The sequence below is a fragment of the Phyllobates terribilis genome, unplaced genomic scaffold (assembly GCF_046119375.1).
Source record: "Phyllobates terribilis strain yellow unplaced genomic scaffold, ASM4611937v1 Scaffold_7__3_contigs__length_470593459, whole genome shotgun sequence".
Taxonomy (NCBI): Eukaryota; Metazoa; Chordata; class Amphibia; order Anura; family Dendrobatidae; genus Phyllobates; species Phyllobates terribilis.
The window spans coordinates 362,988,432-363,009,709 of record NW_027362767.1 but is presented as its reverse complement, the minus strand read 5'-3'; the positions used below and the strand labels follow the sequence as shown (position 1 = coordinate 363,009,709).

General features: G+C 42.7%; 1 protein-coding gene across 4 annotated transcripts in view; it reads left to right on the top strand.

Moving 5' to 3' along the window:
• The window catches only part of DOCK11 (dedicator of cytokinesis 11), a 333,016-nt gene that overhangs the window by 258,099 nt on the left and 53,639 nt on the right, over positions 1–21,278 (top strand). For all 4 annotated transcript variants that reach the window (XM_073641338.1, XM_073641340.1, XM_073641339.1 and 1 more), the window contains 2 exons: positions 11,199–11,321; positions 14,242–14,355. In XM_073641338.1, the coding sequence (XP_073497439.1) occupies positions 11,199–11,321; positions 14,242–14,355 (237 nt within the window). The remainder of the gene's footprint in view (positions 1–11,198; positions 11,322–14,241; positions 14,356–21,278) is intronic.

Genomic DNA, 21,278 nt, shown 5'->3' with positions numbered 1-21,278 from the left:
AGGGCTTGAGTGAGGGCCTCTTTAATGTCAATATGCCATAAGCATATGGACATGGGCTTGTTTTCTTGAGATAACTTCTTTAAAAGCTCCACTCCAGCATTTATTTTTATTTCACCGCTGGAGCGGTGTCATTAATCTAAGATCCCTGCCCCTAGTAATATACTTACCAGCCACCGTCTTCTTCTGTTATCGACGCCGCTCCGGTCTGTCTTCTGCAAGTTGTGACCTGCCAGATGGCTCCAGTTTTTGCTGGGCGATTCGGAAGTCACTGCTTCATTTAAGTCTATTAAAGACTGAACGAGGCTCTCATAGACTTGTATTGAGAGCTTGTGACTGTTACCTCACATGATGGCGGATTGGGACCGGGGTGGGGCCGGGAGCAGCTGAAGACAATAGCTGGTAAATAAAATAATAGGGTCACGGAACTTAGATTGGAGGCCCCAATCCAACGCTGAAAAAGGTGGCGGTGTTTCAACTACCTGGTCTACAAAAACTGCTGTTCTATTAGCATCTTTCCTGTAGTCATCCTTGTAAAATGTTATTAAGATCTGAGAGCCTGAGTTAGGAATACATTTTAATATTGCAAACATAAGAAAACAAGTTAGGAATTTGCAATTCCATCAATGACTAGAGTTGAGCAAACAGTTTTAGAGAACTATAGTCCAACGTTTATGTCGATACTTCATGGAAGCTGGACATGGCAGTGAAAACTTCCTTGGCCGGAACTCGAATGCCAGCATCCTGGGCGCCTCTTGTGATCACAAGGCCTCTGCAACATGGTGACACCACCATTAAGCGCCAGCCAAGGAAGTTCCTACAGACATTTTCCACTTTTTCCAGCTCATTATTTCAGAGTACTGACTTGGAATCTGGATGAGGACGTTGTGAATCTTTTTTGCTCAACTTTATCAGTGACTTGATTATTATGATTGATATTGTTAGTGAAAGTAGTTGAGGAACAATGTGAATAAAGTGCAGAGCAGATGAAGGAATATCATATTCTCTATTTTCCTGTTAGGATACAATTCAGATGAATGTTGAAATTATTGGATGAGTCATGGCACAATTTGCACATGGAACTGGATCCACATGCAGCTCTGTGTTCTGTGCCGTGGCGTGGACAAGTGCAAAAGCTGTCTGCCATGAAAAGAAGCACTCTCTCGTCCTTAAAACAGATGTAACTAGTGCATGTTATGATTTTTTTTCCACACAGAATTTATATCCATTGGTCCAGTGTGCTTTCCCTGTGCTGTCGATTGTAGCCTAAGGGTGTAACCACACAGTTGATGGTCCATCCATGAACAAACTTCCTGCAAATATGCTTGTTTTTTTCTTGTGGTGACTCTATAGCTGTTTGTTTCAAAAACACTTGAATTTACATGTAGTATTAACATCCCTTAAGGCCATGGCACATGGAATACTTTTATGAACTTTTTGTGGGAACCTAGTCTCCAGAGACTCAGTAAAGACAACAATTCTTAAGAATCTTTCTTTCAAATAGATGGAAAAATATGTGACAGACACTATACCTATAATTTTGTTAACCGCGCCGATGTATTGGATCAGATCTCAAAGTATTTTCTGTGGCTAAAATCACAGTGAGTCATCCTGAGAAATATCCAATAAAAAGGTCTTTAAAAAAAAAAAAAAAAAAAAAAAAACACTTTATGTAGATCACCTAATTTTTAGCTATAGCTATTTTTTCCAGTAAACTTTTGTACAGCAGGTATATAAATTGAATTGGCATAACTCTAAAGTAGCAAAAAAGCTGGGGATGGTGAACTTTGTTATTAAAAGTTTCTTCTATGCACTGTAGGTTACATGACCTTTTTTAATGAGGGCAATGTCTGCAGACAACTTGCGTAATGGTATGTGGTTTCAAACTGAGAAGGAAAAACCCCAACTACAGTCTTAAAGGAAGTTGTGACAAATGAAAAAAATGAGGCACAAACTCTTAGAAAACAAATTAAACAGGAAGTTAGATGGCAAGAAAATGAGACAGGAAGAGACAGTGAAAAGTTTCAAAAGGCTGCATGAAAATTGGCATCAAAATCATTTGATAGAATGTAAAATTTAAAGTACTGCAGGTAATTAGTAAGATGATTGTGCTCATGACCCTTACCTAAAAGAGCAGAAGAAGAAGTTTTTTGCACCACTGCCTCCTTTGGCCTCCTTTGATGAGACCAGGTGTTTGGTCCTCTTGCATCAAAGTTAGCCTCTAAAGTTATACAGGCAGCAGTGTTAAGTCTGATAACTCCACAGCACAAGATGGCAAGGAAGGCATCGTTTAAACTTGCCGCTGTGTTGTCCATGACACTGTGGTGGTCATCTAGGATGCAGTAGGACCAGAATGCAGGTCCCATCAGAGGTGCCAGTGGAAGGAAAACAGTGGACATCAGATAGAGTGACTATATATGAGAAATGTATATTAACATTTCAATGCCACAGTGGAGGGTTGCTTTAACCCACAAGCTCCGTTGTGGAGGAGTACAGCAGCGGTGAGCTCTGTTAGAAACTAGATAATGATGTAAAACCACAAAGCAGCTATCCTGATGTAGATAGCATACGATAACATTGGTCAGGTAGGGAGCACACAGGAGAGAGGGAGGGGTTTGTAGTACTGAGGAAAAGCAAGGTGCTACTGGGAAATAAAGAAAAATGAGAAACAAGAGTCCATGCTACCATCTAAAAGTTATATATTTTATTGAAAATACTAAATAAATTAACCTATGGTTTAAAATTCGCGCTAACAGTAGTGAATGAATGAAATCGGGAGAATAAATAGCTAAAATGTTCTTTATTGATACAAGTGCTTAAAATTTTTTTTTTTTTCTAAAATGCTTAAAATACACAATATAAAGAATTAGTAAAATGAATAGATGGATAAATAAATAAATAAATATGGTTATTGATTAATTAATAAAACAGGTTTCCATCAGGTCTTGAGGTAGTCGATACTTGGGAGGCGGAAGGGTGGACCTGGTGGGAGAGGAACCGTGTTAGGGTATAATAATACGGTACTTTAGGTATCGGTTCCCTGGTAAGTTGGTTTTGTCTGGCTTACCTGTTGTGATTGATATGTTTCTCCTTGTAGCCACTGCGAAGGCCTTTTGGCGGTGGGCTATATAGTGTTAGTAGGAGATGATGGTAGATACCTGAAGTGCAGGACAAAGTTCGTTAGAACTTAGGAGTGATTGACCAAAGATTACTAGTGAAAGTTGTACTTTACCTGCTATTGGTATGACAATCAGCAGGCAACAAGAGCAACGACGTGCGGATGTGTTTTTTGGACCGTAATCCACAGGTAGCCAGCTATTGAGGTGGACTGGTCCGGGATGATTTTTAAATATGGTCGAGGTCTGAAGGACGTAGAAAAAATAGGTTTAATGTTGTAGGTACTCGGTTCTGGGGTGATACAATAGGGTTTAAACTTACCCTGAGGTAGACTTGTTCTGTTTTGGGTGTGATAGTTATAGTTGTCCTTTTAAGGGATGCAGCTGGAGGCTCTGGCTTGTCCCTGTCCCTGTAAGGGAGGTGCAGCAGGATGCTTCTGGCGGTACTGGCGGTGTTGCGCCTATGGTGTACCCTTTGTCCTGCTTAGAAATTAGGGAGGGTTACGGTCTGTGGTATTGTTAGATTGGTCCACTGTTTCTGTGTTTATTTACCTTGTTATTTGCCTTATTTCATTTATTGGTGGCACAAGAGGACAGGTGCAGCAGGTGTTTCGGCCGCAAGGAGGGTGCAGCAGGAGGCTCTGGCTTAGTAGTTGGTTAGTCAGGCGGCAATAGTCCTGTAGTAGGATGCTCTGGTGCGGCAGGAGGCTCTAGATGCAAGGTGGGTGTAGCAGGAGGCTCTGACTGGGTAGTCAGTCTGTCAGGCAGTGATATGTCCTGCCATAGGGTGCTTCAGATAATGGTATCACGATGCTGTGGTGTAGCAGGAGGCTATGGTTACAAGGTGGGTATAGGACAGACCGCGTTGTCTGTGAGTCTGTCAAGGATAGAACGGTGCAGGTTTAGGTGTCTATTCCTGGCAGTTTACGTGTGGTAACAGGCTGTGGGGGCCGAGGCCTGAGGGTACTTACAGTCTGCAGTCCCGCGGTGATGTCAGGCGGTGATGGAGCCCGGGGCGAGAGCAGAGTCCCGGCCGGTGACCGCCGCAGCTCGCATACTTCCGGGTAGGCAGAGCGGGAGAGGGAGGGAGGAGGAGAAAGGCGCGCTTTCGCTTGAAAGCGCGCGAGAGGGGCAGAGTGACGTGCTGTCACGTGGTAAGCGGCGTGCACTCAGTACGGAGGCCTGCGGGCGCCTTCTCAGCTGGGTCAGCGATATTCCAACGCGTTTCGACAGCTACGGCTGTCTTCATCAGGGATAGTCTGGCCCAGTAGATAGTGTCTTTTATATACCTAAGGGTGCTGACGTCATGGCAGCTGTCAGTCATTAAAGGCAAACAGTTCTATTTCACTGTTAAGTCCCCGTGGTCTCAACGTGTTTAATTTAAAGATCCATTCACTTTCTTTTTTTGACATGTTTTTAATAAAGTCACCTTGTCTCCAATGCTTATGGACTATTTCTATGCCTACCACTTGAATTCCTTGGGTGGATCCTTTGTGTTTTTCTAGAAAGTGCTTAGAGAGGGGGTGGCCTGTGTATTTATTCTTAATATTCCTTAAGTGTTCATTGATTCTAGTGCCCATGGCTCTCTTGGTTCTGCATGAGGTGCGTCCAAACTTTTGGTCTGTACTGTCTATATTACAGACCAAAAGTTTGGACACACCTTCTCATTTAAAGATTTTTCTGTATTTTCATGACTATGAAAATTGTACATTCACACTGAAGGCATCAAAACTATGAATTAACACATGTGGAATTATATACTTAACAAAAAAGTGTGAAACAACTGAAAATATGTCTTATATTCTAGGTTCTTCAAAGTAGCCACCTTTTGCTTTGATGACTGCTTTGCACACTCTTGGCATTCTCTTGATGAGCTTCAAGAACTTCATCAGAACTTGGCCTATTTGCATTTTGCACAACCAGCGTTTGTGTGAATATGTGCGGGGTTCTGATTTCAGCCCACGGATGTAGTGTATTCTCATAAGAGTACAACTCTCACAAGGATATGGACTATATTTTGCAGAATCTGTATACTGTTTTTAGTGCTTGAGTGAAATTATGTTTATAGTGGTTTAGCTTTTTATCTTTTGTTTGATTATACAGATACAAACTCTTTGGCTACTCATAGTCATGAGAAACACAAACATTTTTCCCTGGAGAAGTAGCATCACTTAGACTTCAACTGAGGACAGCAAATTATGCAGCACGTCTCATATCTCCAGCAGAAGGTAGCCATATATAATTTTTAAATCAAGTCCAGGAAATACATACGGCACTCACCAGGTAATTTTCATATTGCTTTTATTCCATAATAATAAATTCCATGATCATTTTGGCAATAGGCAAGTGTCATGTGGGACGCGAAATGGACGTAATGCAGGACCTCCAAGCCTATTGCCTCAATAATCATTCAATCTTTTTTTATGGAATAAAAGTAATATGAAAATTACCTGATGAGTGCTGTATGTGTTTCCTGGACTTTATTTAAAAACTATATGGTTATCTATTCTGGGAATTCGTGGGTACTGAGCACCACCTGTTCAGATTGGGTCTGTTTAGTCCATTGTGATATTATGAGGTATAGTGCCGAACCCGGAATTTTTATGGGGGCTGTAGTCATATATAATGCTGTGTAAAGGTTTTCGGCAGGTGTGGGAAAAATGCTGCAAAGGAGGGATGATTTCAAAAATACAGTGCTGGCCAAAAGTTTTGGCACCCCTGCAATTCTGTCAGATAATACTCAGTTTCTTCCTGAAAATGATTACAATCACAAATTCTTTGGTATTATTCTCTTCATTTAATTTGTCTTCAATGAAAAAAGCACAAAAAGAATTGTCCTAAAGCCAAATTGGATATAATTCCACACCAAACCTAAAAGAGGGGGTGGACAAAAGTATTGGCACCCTTTGAAAAATCATGTGATGCTTCTCTAATTCGTGTAATTAACAGCACCTCTAACTTACCTGTGGCACCTAACAGGTGTTGGCAATAACTAAATCACACTTGCAGCCAGTTAACATGGATTAAAGTTGACTCAACCTCTGTCCTGTGTCCTTGTGTGTACCACATTGAGCATGGAGAAAAGAAAGAAGACCAAAGAACTGTCTGAGGACTTGAGAAACCAAATTGTGAGGAAGCATGAGCAATCTCAAGGCTACAAGTCCATCTCCAAAGACCTGAATGTTCCTGTGTCTTCCGTGAGCAGTGTCATCAAGAAGTTTAAAGCCCATGGCACTGTGGCTAACCTCCCTAGATGTGGATGGAAAAGAAAAATTGACGAGAGATTTCAACGCAAGATTGTGCGGATGGTGGATAAAGAACCTTGACTAACATCCAAACAAGTTCAAGCTGCCCTGCAGTACAAGGGTACAACAGTGTCAACCCGTACTATCCGTCGACATCTGAATGAAAAGGGACTGTATGGTAGGATACCCAGGAAGACCCCACTTCTTACCCCGAGACATAAAAAAGCCAGGCTGGATGTAGCGTCGGCGTCCCTGCCTCCTGCTAGGCAGGGACGCCGTTCCCCTCACCTCTCCGCTCCGTGCCCGGCGGCTACCTCCCGCTCTGCTGGCAGCGCGCGCTGCTTCCCGGCCTCTGTGCTTAGGGCGCGCGCGCGCTCCCCCTCTCTTAAAGGGGCCGCGCGCGTCGTCCTAAGGAGTCCCCGGCCAATGGCCGGAGGTCCTCACCATATATAAGGCACCTCCTCCAAAATGGAGGTGCCCGAGCAATGTTGTTGCAAAGCCTTTCAACTCTGCTTCAGCCCTCAGGTTCCATTACCAGTTACCTGCCAGATCTCTGCTTGATACCTACCTGATTCCTGTCTATCTGCTTGTATTCCTGCGGTCCAACAGTCTGCCTTCCAACACCTGTCAGTCTGTCTATGGATCTGCTCGCCCGCTCACCTGGGAGCGCTCACCTGCTACCTGTCTGCTAGCCTACCTGGAGGCTCTGCCGTCACTTGCCGTGACCACCTGCCTGTCCAGAGACTCCTGCTCGCTCACCTGGGAGCGCTCACCTGCTACCTGCCTGCTAGCCTACCTGGAGGCTCTGCCGTCACTTGCCGTGACCACCTGCCTGTCCAGAGACTCTTGCCCGCTCGCCTGGGAGCGCTCACCTGCTACCTGTCTGCTAGCCTACCTGGAGGCTCTGCCGTCACTTGCCATGACCACCTGCCTGTCCAGAGACTCCTGCCCGCTCACCTGCTACCTGTCTGCTAAGCCTACCTGGAGGCTCTGCCGTCACTTGCCGTGACCACCTGCCAGTCCAGAGACTCTTGCCCGCTCACCTGGGAGCGACCACCTGCTACCTGTCTGCTAGCCTACCTGGAGGTTCTGCCGTCACTTGCCGTGACCACCTGCCTGTCCAGAGACTCTTGCCCGCTCACCTGGGAGCGCCCACCTGCTACCTGCCTGCTAGCCTACCTGGAGGCTCTGCCGTCACTTGCCGTTACCACCTGCCTGTCTAGAGACTCTTACCCTGCTGTCACTTGCCATGACCATGCGCCTGTCAAGAGACTGTCCCCGTCACTTGCCGTGACCTCCTGCCCTTCTACCCAGAGACTGTCCCCGTCACTTGCCGTGACCTCCTGCCCTTCTACCCAGAGACTGTCCCTGTCACTTGCCGTGACTGCCTGCCCGCCTTCCCTGGGAGCCACCCGCTTCCTTACAAGGACTGCCCCTTTGTATAGTTGCTCTGAGGTTCCACCTGTTAGAAACTTGCTCTTAGGTTTTTTCCTTTGCTGGTCACATGACCTTGTTGGCCTATTTAATCCTGCTCCGCCCTTCTGGCTTTGCTGGACTTCATTGTATAACTACTTTCTAGCTAGCCTGTGCTCTGTATCTAACTCTGTTAGTTTGCTTGGTCTACGGACCTCTATGTTCTATATATTTTGTTTGTTCGTCTGTCTGCTACTATTTCTGTTAGGAGGTATCCCATTTTCCTCCCAGTCCTTAGTACTTGTAGGGATTCCTTCCCCACATCTATAGGTCTCCGTACAGACTAGCTTAGGACTTTAGCAGGTCTGATCGCAGGATCAGGTTCCCTGTTACATCGTAGGGATTCAGCTGAGTTCTATCGTAGGGACAGATCTCCTCTCTTTCCTTAGCTCTGGTAGCAGAACATAACACCACCTCCCAGACCCGTTACACTGGAGTTTGCCAAAACTTACCTGAGAAAGCCTAAAATGTTTTGGAAGAATGTTCTCTAGTCAGATGAGACAATAATAGAGCTTTTTGGGAAAAAGCATCAACAGAGTGTACAGGAAAAAAAAAGAGGCATTCAAAGAAAAGAACACGGTCCCTACAGTCAAACATGGCGGAGGTTCCCTGATGTTTTGGGGTTGCTTTGCTGCCTCTGGCACTGGACTGCTTGACCGTGTGCATGGCATTATGAAGTCTGAAGACTACCAACAAATTTTGCAGCATAATGTAGGGCCCAGTGTGAGAAAGCTGGGGCTCCCTCAGAGGTCATGGGTCTTCCAGCAGGACAATGACCCAAAACACACTTCCAAAAGCACTATAAAATGGTTTGAGAGAAAGCACTGGAGACTTCTAAGGTAGCCAGCAATGAGTCCAGACCTAAATCCCATAGAACACCTGTGGAGAGATCTCAAAATGCAGTTTGGAGAAGGCACCCTTCAAATATCAGGGACCTGGAGCAGTTTGCCAAAGAAGAATGGTCTACAATTCCAGCAGAGCATTGTAAGAAACTCATTGATGGTTATCGGAAGCGGTTGTTCGCAGTTATTTTGGCTAAAGGTTGTGCAACCAAGTATTAGGCTGAGGGTGCCAATACTTTTGTCCGGCCCTTTTTTGGAGTTTTGTGTGAAATGATCAATGATTTGATTTTTGCTTCATTCTCTTTTGTGTTTTTTCCTTGCAAGCAAATTAAATGAAGAGAATAATACCAAAGAATTTGTGATTGCAATCATTTTCAGGAAGAAACTGAGTATTATCTGACAGAATTGCAGGGGTGCCAATACTTTTGGCCAGCACCGTAGATGTTAATAGGTAATTTTTCTAAACACAATGCAAAGTGAATAGACAACAGAGAAATCTAAATTAAATTAATTTATGGCGTGACCACCCTTTGCCTTCAAAAGAACAACAATGCTTGCACGCATTTTTTGAAGGAACTCGGCAGGGGAGTTGTTCCAAACATCTTGGAGAAGTAACCCACAGATCTTCTGTGGATGTAGGCTTGTGGAAATCCTTGTGCATTTGTACCTAGGAGATATGATGCTTTGATGCTGTTTTTGAAGGGAAATAATCTATTAATATGTATATTTTTGAAAGCATTCTTACTTTGCAGCAATTGTTACACACCTGCCTGAAACTTTTGATCAGTACTGAATATGCAGGCACTCACGATTAAGTTGGTTTCAGGCTTGTCTCATTTAAAAAACAACAAATTTTAATTAGCGCGCTGGATTAGATTTTTATCAGTGCTTTGACCTTGTGTCAGTTTTTACCATCAGTGTTTTATCCATTTTTTCATATGCGTAAAAAACCTCAAAACTTATAGAGGTTTCTTAAAGTGAGTCTGTCAGCCCCCAAACTGAAATTGAACTATTAGAGCTTCATATAGAAGACAGTCCCTACAAAAATCATACTTGTTCTATAGATTTTAGTAAATTTGTTGTGTAGAAAAAGGTTTATTACATATGTAAATGAGGGGGCTTTGGTGCACCCTTGGCATGGCCAAGTGCTCAGTGCACAGCTCCAAACCCTAAATTACCTTCCTCCACCCCTCCCCTTATGATGATTGACAGCACTCACTTTGCAGCACTGCTTGATCTAAATCCCCAGCCCTGCACACTGACAGTGCAGCAGTTGAGAGCTGACAAAGTCCTATCTGCAGCAGCCACTCGCTGCACACAAGATCACAAAGCAGTGAATGGACGATGCTAACAGGAAATGGAGATGAGAATGCGCATAATGTCAGTGTGTATGCGCTTTCATCTCCATCTCCTAGTAGTTGAAGATGAAGGCGACATTTTAAAGGATGAATTGGGCCCATAGACTTGAAGGGTTGAATTTGCGTCTTGTGTTTGATCATAATTGGACATGTTTTGTTTTTTAATTATTTTGCGGACACCCGGTCAGAAAAAAAGCGCCATAAACTATAATGGGTAAATGTTCTGTACATGAAAAACACTCCTCACACAAGTATGAGAAAATTAGACTTATGAAAGAAAATTGTATCAGCATAAACTAAACACAAAAACAATTCTAACTGTAGAAGGGTCAATCTAAAGGGGCATTAATGTCCCAGCAATCGGTCTGCCCATTTTATTACTTACTGTTCTTGTAGACTTGAGAGCAAAGATCTGCCACAGACAGACATCAATGCTGTTAGGGATATTTATTAAGGGACTTATGCCTTTGTTTTGCTCAAATATTTGTGATTGTTTCATATTTTACTTTGCTCTAGCCATGTTTGTTTTTAAAATAGAGGTGAAGTAGAGGAAGTGTGAAAGAATGGAAAGAATGGTCCTCGTAACAGATTTAAAAATATTTATACCAGAACCTGCCATAACTTAAAGCGCAAATCTATTTCTTGCGGAAGTCACAAGTGACCACGTATGGATAGCAATTGATTTGAATGGAACTTGTGTGATTGAAAAGGAACCTTTCACTCCTTTCATGATGCCCAAATGACGGGCAGCATGAATCCAAACGCTCTGGCATTTCAGAGAAAATACAGGTAGAATATCCCAGCATTTCCCAGTGCCACTCCAGGGGATTTACACGTCAGTTGATATGTGAGAGACCTATCAATCAAGTGAAGCGGCATTAGACTAGTCTCATCTCTGGCTATGATCCCTGTACAATCAGGCTCTCATTCATGCTGCCCTTTGTTTGAGCAGCATGAATCGCGTGACAGGTTCCCGATAGAACATAACTGTGATCAAATTACACCTAAGTACAACATTTTACACAACTGTTTCCATTAATTTCTTGTGTAACTTGAATCAAGGAGAAGTCAGTTGAAAAAAATATATTAGTAATAGTATGCTTCTTGTCCTAATTAATTTATAGACCAATTAAGATATTTCACTGTCTTCTGTTTTTATCCCATCAGGAGGTGTTGGTGGAGCTGCTGGAGCAGTGTGTGGACGGCTTGTGGAAAGCAGAGAGATATGAAACCATATCTGAAGTGTCAAAACTTCTTATTCCAATTTATGAAAAGAGGCGAGAATTTGAGGTTTGTGTTCAGTGTGTTTATGTCTCAAACAAATGCTCATTACACAGAGTGGAAAGGAGAGAGCCACACATTTACTGTCACCCATACATTCAATTTCTGCTTGGAAGAGGCACCTGGGACCCATCCATCAGTGTAAATAAGGTTCAAGGGATTGCTGTTCTCCTTAGGAGTTAACCTCACATATTTCTTATTTATGAGACAGTGATCACATGCCATAAATGTCTACGGTGGGAAAACTCCTTTTACTCTCATCGCTGATGTAGTAATGTAATTCAGTAGCTTTTACAAGTAAATATTTTTCTCGGTTATTATAAACATGTGAAAAGACTTTGTGGCTCCTTTGCATAAAGCATTTAGAGTGGTTAAACTTAATATAAGAAGACTTGATAGATAAAATATGGAATGTAACTAAAACTGAGTAAATAATTAAGAGAGTCACCGAACCATCTGGAGGGTCATATTTTTATTAATCATAGCAAAACGTTCTGCTTAGTCCAAAGCGAGATCTGTATATAGAGCCCCTAATGATTGCTGTTTGCTACAGGGCAGGATTGTAAAGTTAAATGTTTAATTGTCATGAGCCTTGGATTTAGAAATGGAACTTGGATCCACTTGTAGCTGCATTGTGTTTAGGTTCCTTTTCTACCCCTGCAAATGTTTGTATCGATCCGTCTGCTCTCTAAATCACCTTCCGTCTGCTCTCTAAATCACCTTCTCATTGAGAAGACTTACAGATTTCCCCCATCAGACCATGCATTATGACTACTACCCATATTATTATTTGAGAAAACCCACTTTCCAATGCAATTTTAGGTGGTTGTCTCAAAGAGGTTTCACTGTATTTTCTAACTCTTTTATAATGTAATCTCTCTTCTGCAACTTTTATATTACCAATACAAGTAAATTAATGGGAAGCATATGTTGATAAGGCTGTAAAATTTGTAGCAAGGATATATACGAAATAAGTGACCCCACATTTTGCTTGTGGCATTCACACGATGTGCATTTGCCAGTCTATGGTAGTGCAGTGGCATATATCTGCCAGTGACTCCTATTTTTTAAAATCAACGTTTTATGTTTACAATTTTTTTTCCTAATAAATAATAATAAAATTATTATTTCTCATCACTAGCTATAGTACAAAAAAGCCTCAATTTTTCCAATTCATTGGCCATTAGGTCTAATATTACCTCCTGTTCTTCACACGGATGGTAGCACCAACAGACTGACTTGTTTGTATAGTAGCGTTATCAGACCATTCTCTAATCATGGCAAAGGTAATTAAGAATTGAAGTGGAGGAGGTGAGCTGTAACATCACCTGTTGTAGCTAAGCCCCACACCACATTATGATGTTGCAGGGCCAAGTAAATTCTAGTAGCTCCAAGGATGCTCAGCGCAGAAGTGCCCCATATCCTTGGATTCGGGCAGCACAAATCAAATTGCTCAGTACAGGTGTTAACATTCATTTTAATCTCATCTGTGCTGATAATGAGACTGCTGTAAAGTCTTTTCTGAAGTGTAGGAAGTATGAGTCTAGTGCAGGGATGTCAAACTTAAACACACAGAGGGCCAAATTGAAATACTTCGACAAAGTCGAGGGCCAACCAGTATACAGTATAATGGGCCCCACATTGTCCTCCATTCAGAATAATGGGAACCACAAAGCCCGCCATACAGAATAATGGGCCCCACAAAGTCCTCCATACAGAATGATGGGCCCCACCTAGTCCTCCATACAGAATAATGGGCCCACATAGTCCTCCACACAGAATAATGGGCCCCACCTAGTCCTCCATACAGAATAATGGGCCCCATATAGTCCTCCATACAGAATAGTGGGCCCACATAGTCCTCCATACAGAATAATGGGCCCCACATAGTCCTGCATACAGTATAATGAGCCCCACATAGTCCTCCATGCAGAATAATGGTCCAGGCCCCACATAGTCCTCTATACAGTATAATGGGCCCCACAAAGTCCTCCATACAGAATAATGAGCCCCACATAGTCCTCCATACAGAATAGTGAACCCACATAGTCCTCCATACAGAATAATGGGCCCCACATAGTCCTGCATACAGTATAATGAGCCCCACATAGTCCTCCATACAGTATAATGAGCCCCATATAGTCCTCCATACAGTATAATGGACCCCACATAATCCTCCATACAGTATAATGGGCCCCACATAGTTCTCCATACAGAATAATGGTCCCATATAGTCCTCCATACAGTATAATGAGCCCCACATAGTCCTCCATGCAGAATAATTGGCCCCACATAGTCCTCCATGCAGAATAGTGGGTCCCACATAGTCCTCCATACAGAATAATGACCCCACATAGTCCTCCACACAGTATAATGAGCCTCACAAAGTCCTCCATACAGAATAATGGCTCCAAATAGGGGTGGTGGGTCTGGTGTCACGGTCCAAATATAAGCACCCTGCCTGCAAGATTTGGCCCACAGGCCAGAGTTTAACACGTATGGTCTAGTGTATCTTGCAAGATTTCAGGTTTTTTTATATGGATAATGATGAGGAAGTTGGAAAAAAAACATTTTTTTTTCTTTAAGAATGCATTTATCATAAACCCTTGATTCAAATAATAGGTCATTTTCTGATTAAACATTCAATTTAGGTTCACAGATGAATGCTTACTAAAAAAAAAATTCCAGACTCCAAAAAAATAGCCGTCAGTGACCCCTGTTCACCTCAAACAATGCTTCAAGAGCATCAAATTATTGATAAGAAGTGTTACTGCCTGTCAGCACAATGTATGCAATGTTCTGTTGAATTCTGTTTATTGTACTTGTTATTATTTTGTATTCCTTACTTACATAATGTTATTATACAACTTAAGAATGATCTCCTTTTTGGTATTAGTGTAAATTATGTTTGTTTGTTTTTATCACTTAGAAACTCACACAACTCTATAGGACTCTCCACAATGCATATACAAAAATCCTGGAAGTCATGCAGTCTGGAAAGCGGCTTCTCGGAACTTATTTCAGGGTGGCTTTTTATGGTCAGGTAAGACAAAATTTTCAGATTACAAATGAATTTTATCATTAAATTTTTTACATGCATTTAACTTTTTTTAGGTCCTGTAGAGAAACCAAAGTGCAAAAAAGCGCTGGCCACTTTTCAATATGTTAATATAGACCTTAAAGGAACATCTGGTTGCAACCTTTTTAACTAAAAAAGAAAAGTTAAAAAAATATAAAAACTTACCAAAAGAATCAAAACAATACCTGAAGTCCACTGTACCAACTGGTCAGACAGGTTTTGGAGATCACTGATTTAAATGGCTTGTAAGTTTGTGTGAATTCTAGACCAGTTATTCTCAAACTGTGATGCACCAGCCAGGTGTTGGTGAGGTACAGCAGCCTGGTGGGAGACAGTTTTCATAGAAGAGATCATATGCCGCCCTGCCCCCTCTATGGTTGTAGCAATATCAAGCTTTACCAAGATTGCGCCACTTACCCCCATTCTGACCTAGCACATTTTTGGTTCTTTCATAAATTCATGCCTCCTATGACCCTCCTTATACCCAGCGATCACATGATTTCTGTGTATGAAACAGGAAACGATTGTTTAAAAAAATGTCTGTGCCTTTTCTATGGGGTTTTAGAACGTCACTTCAGAGTAGGAGCCGGACCGCCTGGACGTTTCAAGTCTGTAATGGTCTGAAAGGAGTTAACAACTTTATTGCCTGACTTTATACTTATTGTAATGTTATGTTGTGTGACAGAGAGTCATCTGCAGTTTTGTCACCTCTGCTTTTTCTACGTTGGATGTTTATGAGCTTCAACTCTCCAGGAATCCTGTGTATATTACCACAAGACTGTAATAATTATAAAGGTCAAACCACTAAACTGAAAGTAAGAAAGTTTGGATTTCGATTGTAAATCTATTTTCCATTAGTCCTGTCTCCGCATCACACCACGTGGGGATTCACTGTCCTGTAACATGGAGGGTAGAAATTGTATTTGACACCTGACCACTATCCCCTTTTTGTGTATTTTAAATCTGTAGTATCAGACAAAGGGATCATTCGGATGTCTGTTTTTTTTCATTTACGAGAAAAATGGTCCAAGTTTTGTTCAGAGTTACATCAGATTTCCATCCAAGTGTGATCCAACTTTGATCAGAGCTTTATCAGTTTTTCACCGATTAGAAAAAAAGAGAAAAAATTCTCTTCCCTTCTCCTATCTAGCAACCTGTAAAAAACAGACCCATAGACTCCCATTGCCGATATTGATCTGATACTTGGATCAATATCACACGTGTCTCCACAATTTCGCATGGACCACTTGGTCCGCCAAAAATACAGATCAGACATGTGAACAGCACCAAATACTATACTAGGTGCGTGTACTATCCATGAAAAACACAGATAGAACTTGTATGTGAAAAATGGAGGTCTGAATGAGGAACATTATGCAAATGGAGCCTTTGCTGCTAATGGGACTAAAGCCTCCTTCACATGCCCGTGTTTCCAGTAATGTGGTATCCTTTTTTTTCACAGATACCACACGTACCCATTATAACCTATGGCGCTATGAAAATCACATACAGCACACGGATGGCATCCAAGTGACATCCGTGTGCTGTCCGTGTTTAACACTGTAAAGTATAGGAGAAGCTTTGTAATTTCTTTATTTCTTTATCCATTCTGGAAAAACACTGATGACCACACTGTGTTATGATCTGCAACATAGGCTAAGGAAAGAAGGGGAGAGCTGTCCCTACAGTAAGACTAAGCTGAGCCCCTACGTTGTAGCGGGCTACCTGTTCCTTGTGAAGAGACCCGCCTTCGTCCTCGGCTAGTCTGAACGGAGACCTATAGAGAAAGGGAGGGGTCCCTAAAGGAACTAAGGACTGGGACAAAAATGAGACACCTCCTAACAGAAGTTGTTGCAGAGTAAAAGATAAACTGACAAAAAGTACTAGAGGTCCCAGAGGACCAAGCAAACTAGAGATAGATCAGCACAAAAGCACCTGGCTAGAGAGACAGTCAAAACAACACTGAAGTCCAGCAAAGCCAGAAGGGCGGAGCTGGAGTATATAGGAAGATGGTCACGTGACCGCAAAACACAAGATAGAAACAAAAACAAACAGGAGGGTTCTAACAGTACCCCTTCTTTTATGAGGATCCTCTGGATCCTCCAGGCCCAGGCCTACCCGGAAACCTCCTGTGGAAAGCTCTGACAAGTCTAGGGGCAGAGACATCATCCGCCCTTACCCAGGAGTTATCCTCTGGACCAAAACCTTTCCAAGCGACGAGATACTGCAATCTCCCTCTATGCCCTCTGGAATTCAGGATACGAGAAATTTCATATTCGCCGTCTTCCACCACCGGAGGAACTGTGACAGTGGCATCCCTATCCGATACATCAGCCTTTTTCAACAAGGAAACATGAAACACAGGATTAATCTTCCAGGAGGTGGGAACCTCCAACCTAACAGCAGATGGGTTAACCACCTGAAGCACCTTAAATGGCCCCACAAACTTCGGACCCAATTTTTTAGAGGGAATCCTCAACTGCAGATTCTTTGAGGACAACCAAACCATGTCACCCACAGTAAACAAAACCTCTTTACGTTTCCTGTTAAAATACTTCTTGGACTTTTTGTTAGCCTCTTGAAGGTTACAACGTACATTAGTCCAAACTCTCTCCAAATCACCGGAAAAATTCTCCTCCTCTGGCACCGCCGACCCCAATTTGGAGAACGAACCAAAAGACGGATGTCTCCCAGTACAACAAAAAAAAGGAGAACACCCAGCAGAGGAGGATGTATGGTTGTTAAGAGCAAATTCTGCGAGTGGCAGAAACTCAGACCACCCCTCTTGATTGTCTGCCACAAAACAACGCAAAAACTGTTCTACATCCTGGTTCTTTCTTTCTGTCTGTCCATTAGACTCAGGATGATACCCAGACGAAAATGACAAATGGACTCCCAACCTATCACAAAAAGCACGCCAAAAGCGAGCAACAAACTGAGGTCCCCTATCAGAAACAATGTCGGTGGGAACGCCATGGAGCCTGACAATTTCCTTAACAAACGCCTTAGCGAGTGTCTTAGCGCAGGGTAGCTTAATGAATGGAACCAAATGACACTTCTTGCTAAAACGGTCCACGACCACCCAGATGACAGTGAAACCCTCGGGCACAGGAAGGTCAGTAATAAAATCCATTGCCAGATGCGTCCAAGGCGCACTAGGAACCTCCAGAGGGCAAAGCAACCCCGCAGCAGGGGTATGTGAAGCCTTTGACCTAGCACACACCGTACATTGACGCACCCACTTGATGACTTCCTTCTGCCACCCAGGCCACCAAAAACTGCGACTGATAAGTCTCTTAGTCTCAGAAATTCCTGGATGACCTGCCAACCGAGACTCATGATACTCCACAAACAAATCTCTCCTAGAGGTTCTAGGCACAAACAACCTCCCATGGGGAGTGTTAGATGGAGCATCATCTTGAGCTTTCAGAATCCAATTCTCCAAAACGGAGTCCAAACCACAACTCCTTTCTGTAAAATGCTCTCCTCCTCCTTGGTACCAACCATGGGAGAAAAGCTGCAAGATAAAGCATCGGCTTTAACATTCTTAGTACCAGGGATATAAGTAACAGAAAAATTAAACCGAGAAAAAAAAAGTGCCCACCTAGCTTGATTGGCATTCAAGTGTTTGGCAGCATCCAGATAGATCAAATTCTTATGATCTGTGAAAACCTGAATAGGAAATTTAGCACCTTCCAAGAAATGACGCCAATGTTCAAACGCGAGTTTCAAAGCCAGCAATTCCCGATTACCAACATCGTAATTAAGTTCGGTTTCTGAAAACTTTTTCGAAAAAAAGGCACAGGGATGTACTCCATCCTTGTTCTCCTGAGACAAAACTGCACCGACCCCCACCGAAGAAGCATCAACCTCGACCAAAAAAGGCTTGGTCTCATCAGGCTGCATAAGGATAGGGGTAGAACTGAACCTCTCCATGAGATACACAAAAGCATCAATGGCCTCAGTAGTCCACTGGACCGTATTCGCACCTTTCCTGGTGAGATCGGTCAGCGGCTTAACAATTATAGAAAAATTCTTAATGAATTTCCTGTAATAATTGGTGAAACCCAAAAATCTCTGTATCGATTTCAAACCAATAGGCCTAGGCCATTCCTGCACAGCCTGAACCTTCACCGGGTCCATCTCAAAGCCCTCGCTTCAGATAATGTAGCCCAAAAAACTAATTCTCTGCACAGCGAACTCACATTTCTCCAGCTTAGCAAAAAGTGAATTATCACTCAATAACTGCAACACCTCACGTACACTCTGCCAATGGGACTCTAGATCTGGTGGATAAATCAGAATGTCATCCAAATACACAACCACATTCTTACCAATCAAAGGTCTCAGGATGTCATTAATAAGGTTCTGAAAAAACGCGGGTGCATTGGTAAGACCAAAAGGTATCACCAGATTCTCAAAATTACCTACCGGAGTGTTAAAAGCAATTTTCCATTCATCACCCTCCTTTATTCGTAACAAATTGTATGCCCCCCGGAGATCAATTTTAGAGAACCACTTGGCCCCCACTAACTGGTTAAACAAGTCAGGAATTAACGGCAATGGGCAGGAATTGCGTACGGTAATCTTATTAATTTCACGAAAGTCCAGACATGGACGTAAACCCCCGTCCTTTTTTTTAACAAAGAAAAATCCAACGGCCACAGGCGACTTAGAAGGTCTAATGTGACCAGCAGCCAAGCTCGTCTGTATGTATTCCTCCAAGGCCTTTCTCTCAGGGATAGTCAGATTAAATAAGCAACTCTTGGGAAGAGTAGCTCCAGGAACAAACTCAATGGTGCAATCCTAGTCCCTATGAGGAGGTAAAACTTGCGACTCCTCCTCTGAAAAAACCTTCCAAAAATCCTGAATAGGTACAGGTAATTCCCCTTTTTCCACAGCCGCAATGCGACCATTACAACATTTATCATAGCACTTAGGACTCCAAGACTTAATCTCATTAGTAGACCAGTCCAGTAAAGGATTGTGTAGTTTTAACCAAGGCAAACCTAAAACGACTGGAGAGGGTAAATAATTTAATACCACCAAGTCCAAAATTTCTTGGTTAATACCATTGATAGTGAGGGGGAATGCCGCAACCTTGTGAGTAATACATTTCAAAGGAGTGTTATCAATTGCAATCACAGAAATAGGTGATGACAAAGGTTTGGATTCCAATTTAAGTTTTTCTAATAACCCCTTATCAATCACATTAAGTGTTGAACCACAATTCACAAATACCCGAAATTCAATCAAATCTTCCTGCAATGAGGTACTCCCTGAAAGAAATACTCCCTTAGAGCTCAAACAAGCTATACGGGCGTAACGGACCTTTTTTTTTTCTTTACTTAAACGAAGCTCACAGTTCTTAATCAAATGGTCAGGTTTACCACAATAAAAACACAATCCCTTGGAAAACCTGCGGTCTCTTTCCTGAGAGTGGAGTGACATCGCCCCAACCTCCATCGGTTCTCCGCCATCTGAGCAGACCCTCTGGGGACTAGGAGCTGCCATTGCAGGAATTTTTTCATCATTAACCCTGGCACGCAGTCTCCTGTACACACGTATAGCTAATTGCATGGCTTCCTGCAAGGTCTCAGGTGCAGGGAATGCAATAAGCAGATCCTTAACCCTTTCACTTAGACCAGCAAGAAAAAAACATTTTAACGCCAAATCATTCCATTTCACTTCTGAGGACCACCTTCTGAAGTGTGTACAATAATTTTCAACATCACCTGACCCCTGATTCAAACGCCTCAGTTCTGTCTCAGCAGATGAGACTCGATCAGGATCGTCATACAATAGCCCCATAGCAGAAAAAAAATCCTCCACTGACCTAAAACACGGATCATTAGGCTGGAGAGAAAAGGCCCACCCCTGTGGTTCCTTGCGCCAAAGTGACATAATAAAACCAATGCGCTGTGATTCATTCCCAGAGGACCTTGGTCTCAAACAAAAATATAATAAACAAGCATTTTTAAAGGAAAAAAAATCTTGTTGTTTACCATAAAAAATATCAGGCAGTCCTACCTTGGGTTCGACAAAATGCGCTCCAGAACAGCTACTCACGTGTTGCCGGAGCTCGGACACCTCCAGAGACAATCCCTGCAGGCGTTGAGCCAAATCTTGAACAGAAACCATACTGATCCCCGGATTTCTTTCCTTAATGTTTTTGTTTGGGCTGGACTTACTGTTATGATCTGCAACATAGGCTAAGGAAAGAAGGGGAGAGCTGTCCCTACAGTAAGACTAAGCTGAGCCCCTACGTTGTAGCAGGCTACCTGTTCCTTGTGAACAGACCCGCCTTCGTCCTCGGCTAGTCTGAACGGAGACCTATAGAGAAAGGGAGGGGTCCCTAAAGGAACTAAGGACTGGGACAAAAATGGGACACCTCCTAACAGAAGTTGTTGCAGAGCAAAAGATAAACTGCCAAAAAGTACTAGAGGTCCCAGAGGACCAAGCAAACTAGAGATAGATAGGCACAAAAGCACCTGGCTAGAGACAGTCAAAACAACACTGAAGTCCAGCAAAACCAGAAGGGCGGAGCTGGAATATATAGGAAGATGGTCACGTGACCGCAAAACACAAGATAGAAACAAAAACAAACAGGAGGGTTCTAACACACTGATGGTAAAAACAGAAACACGAAAGACACACTGATGGTATAAACGGACACACTGATGATTAAAACAGACACACTGATGGTAAAAACGAACACACTGATGACACACTGATGATAAAAACGGACACACTGATGATTAAAACAGATACACTGATGGTAAAAACGGACACACTGATGGTAAAAACAGACACAATGATGGTAAAAACATACACAATGATGGTAAAAACATACACACTGATGATACACTGATGGTAAAAACAGAAAC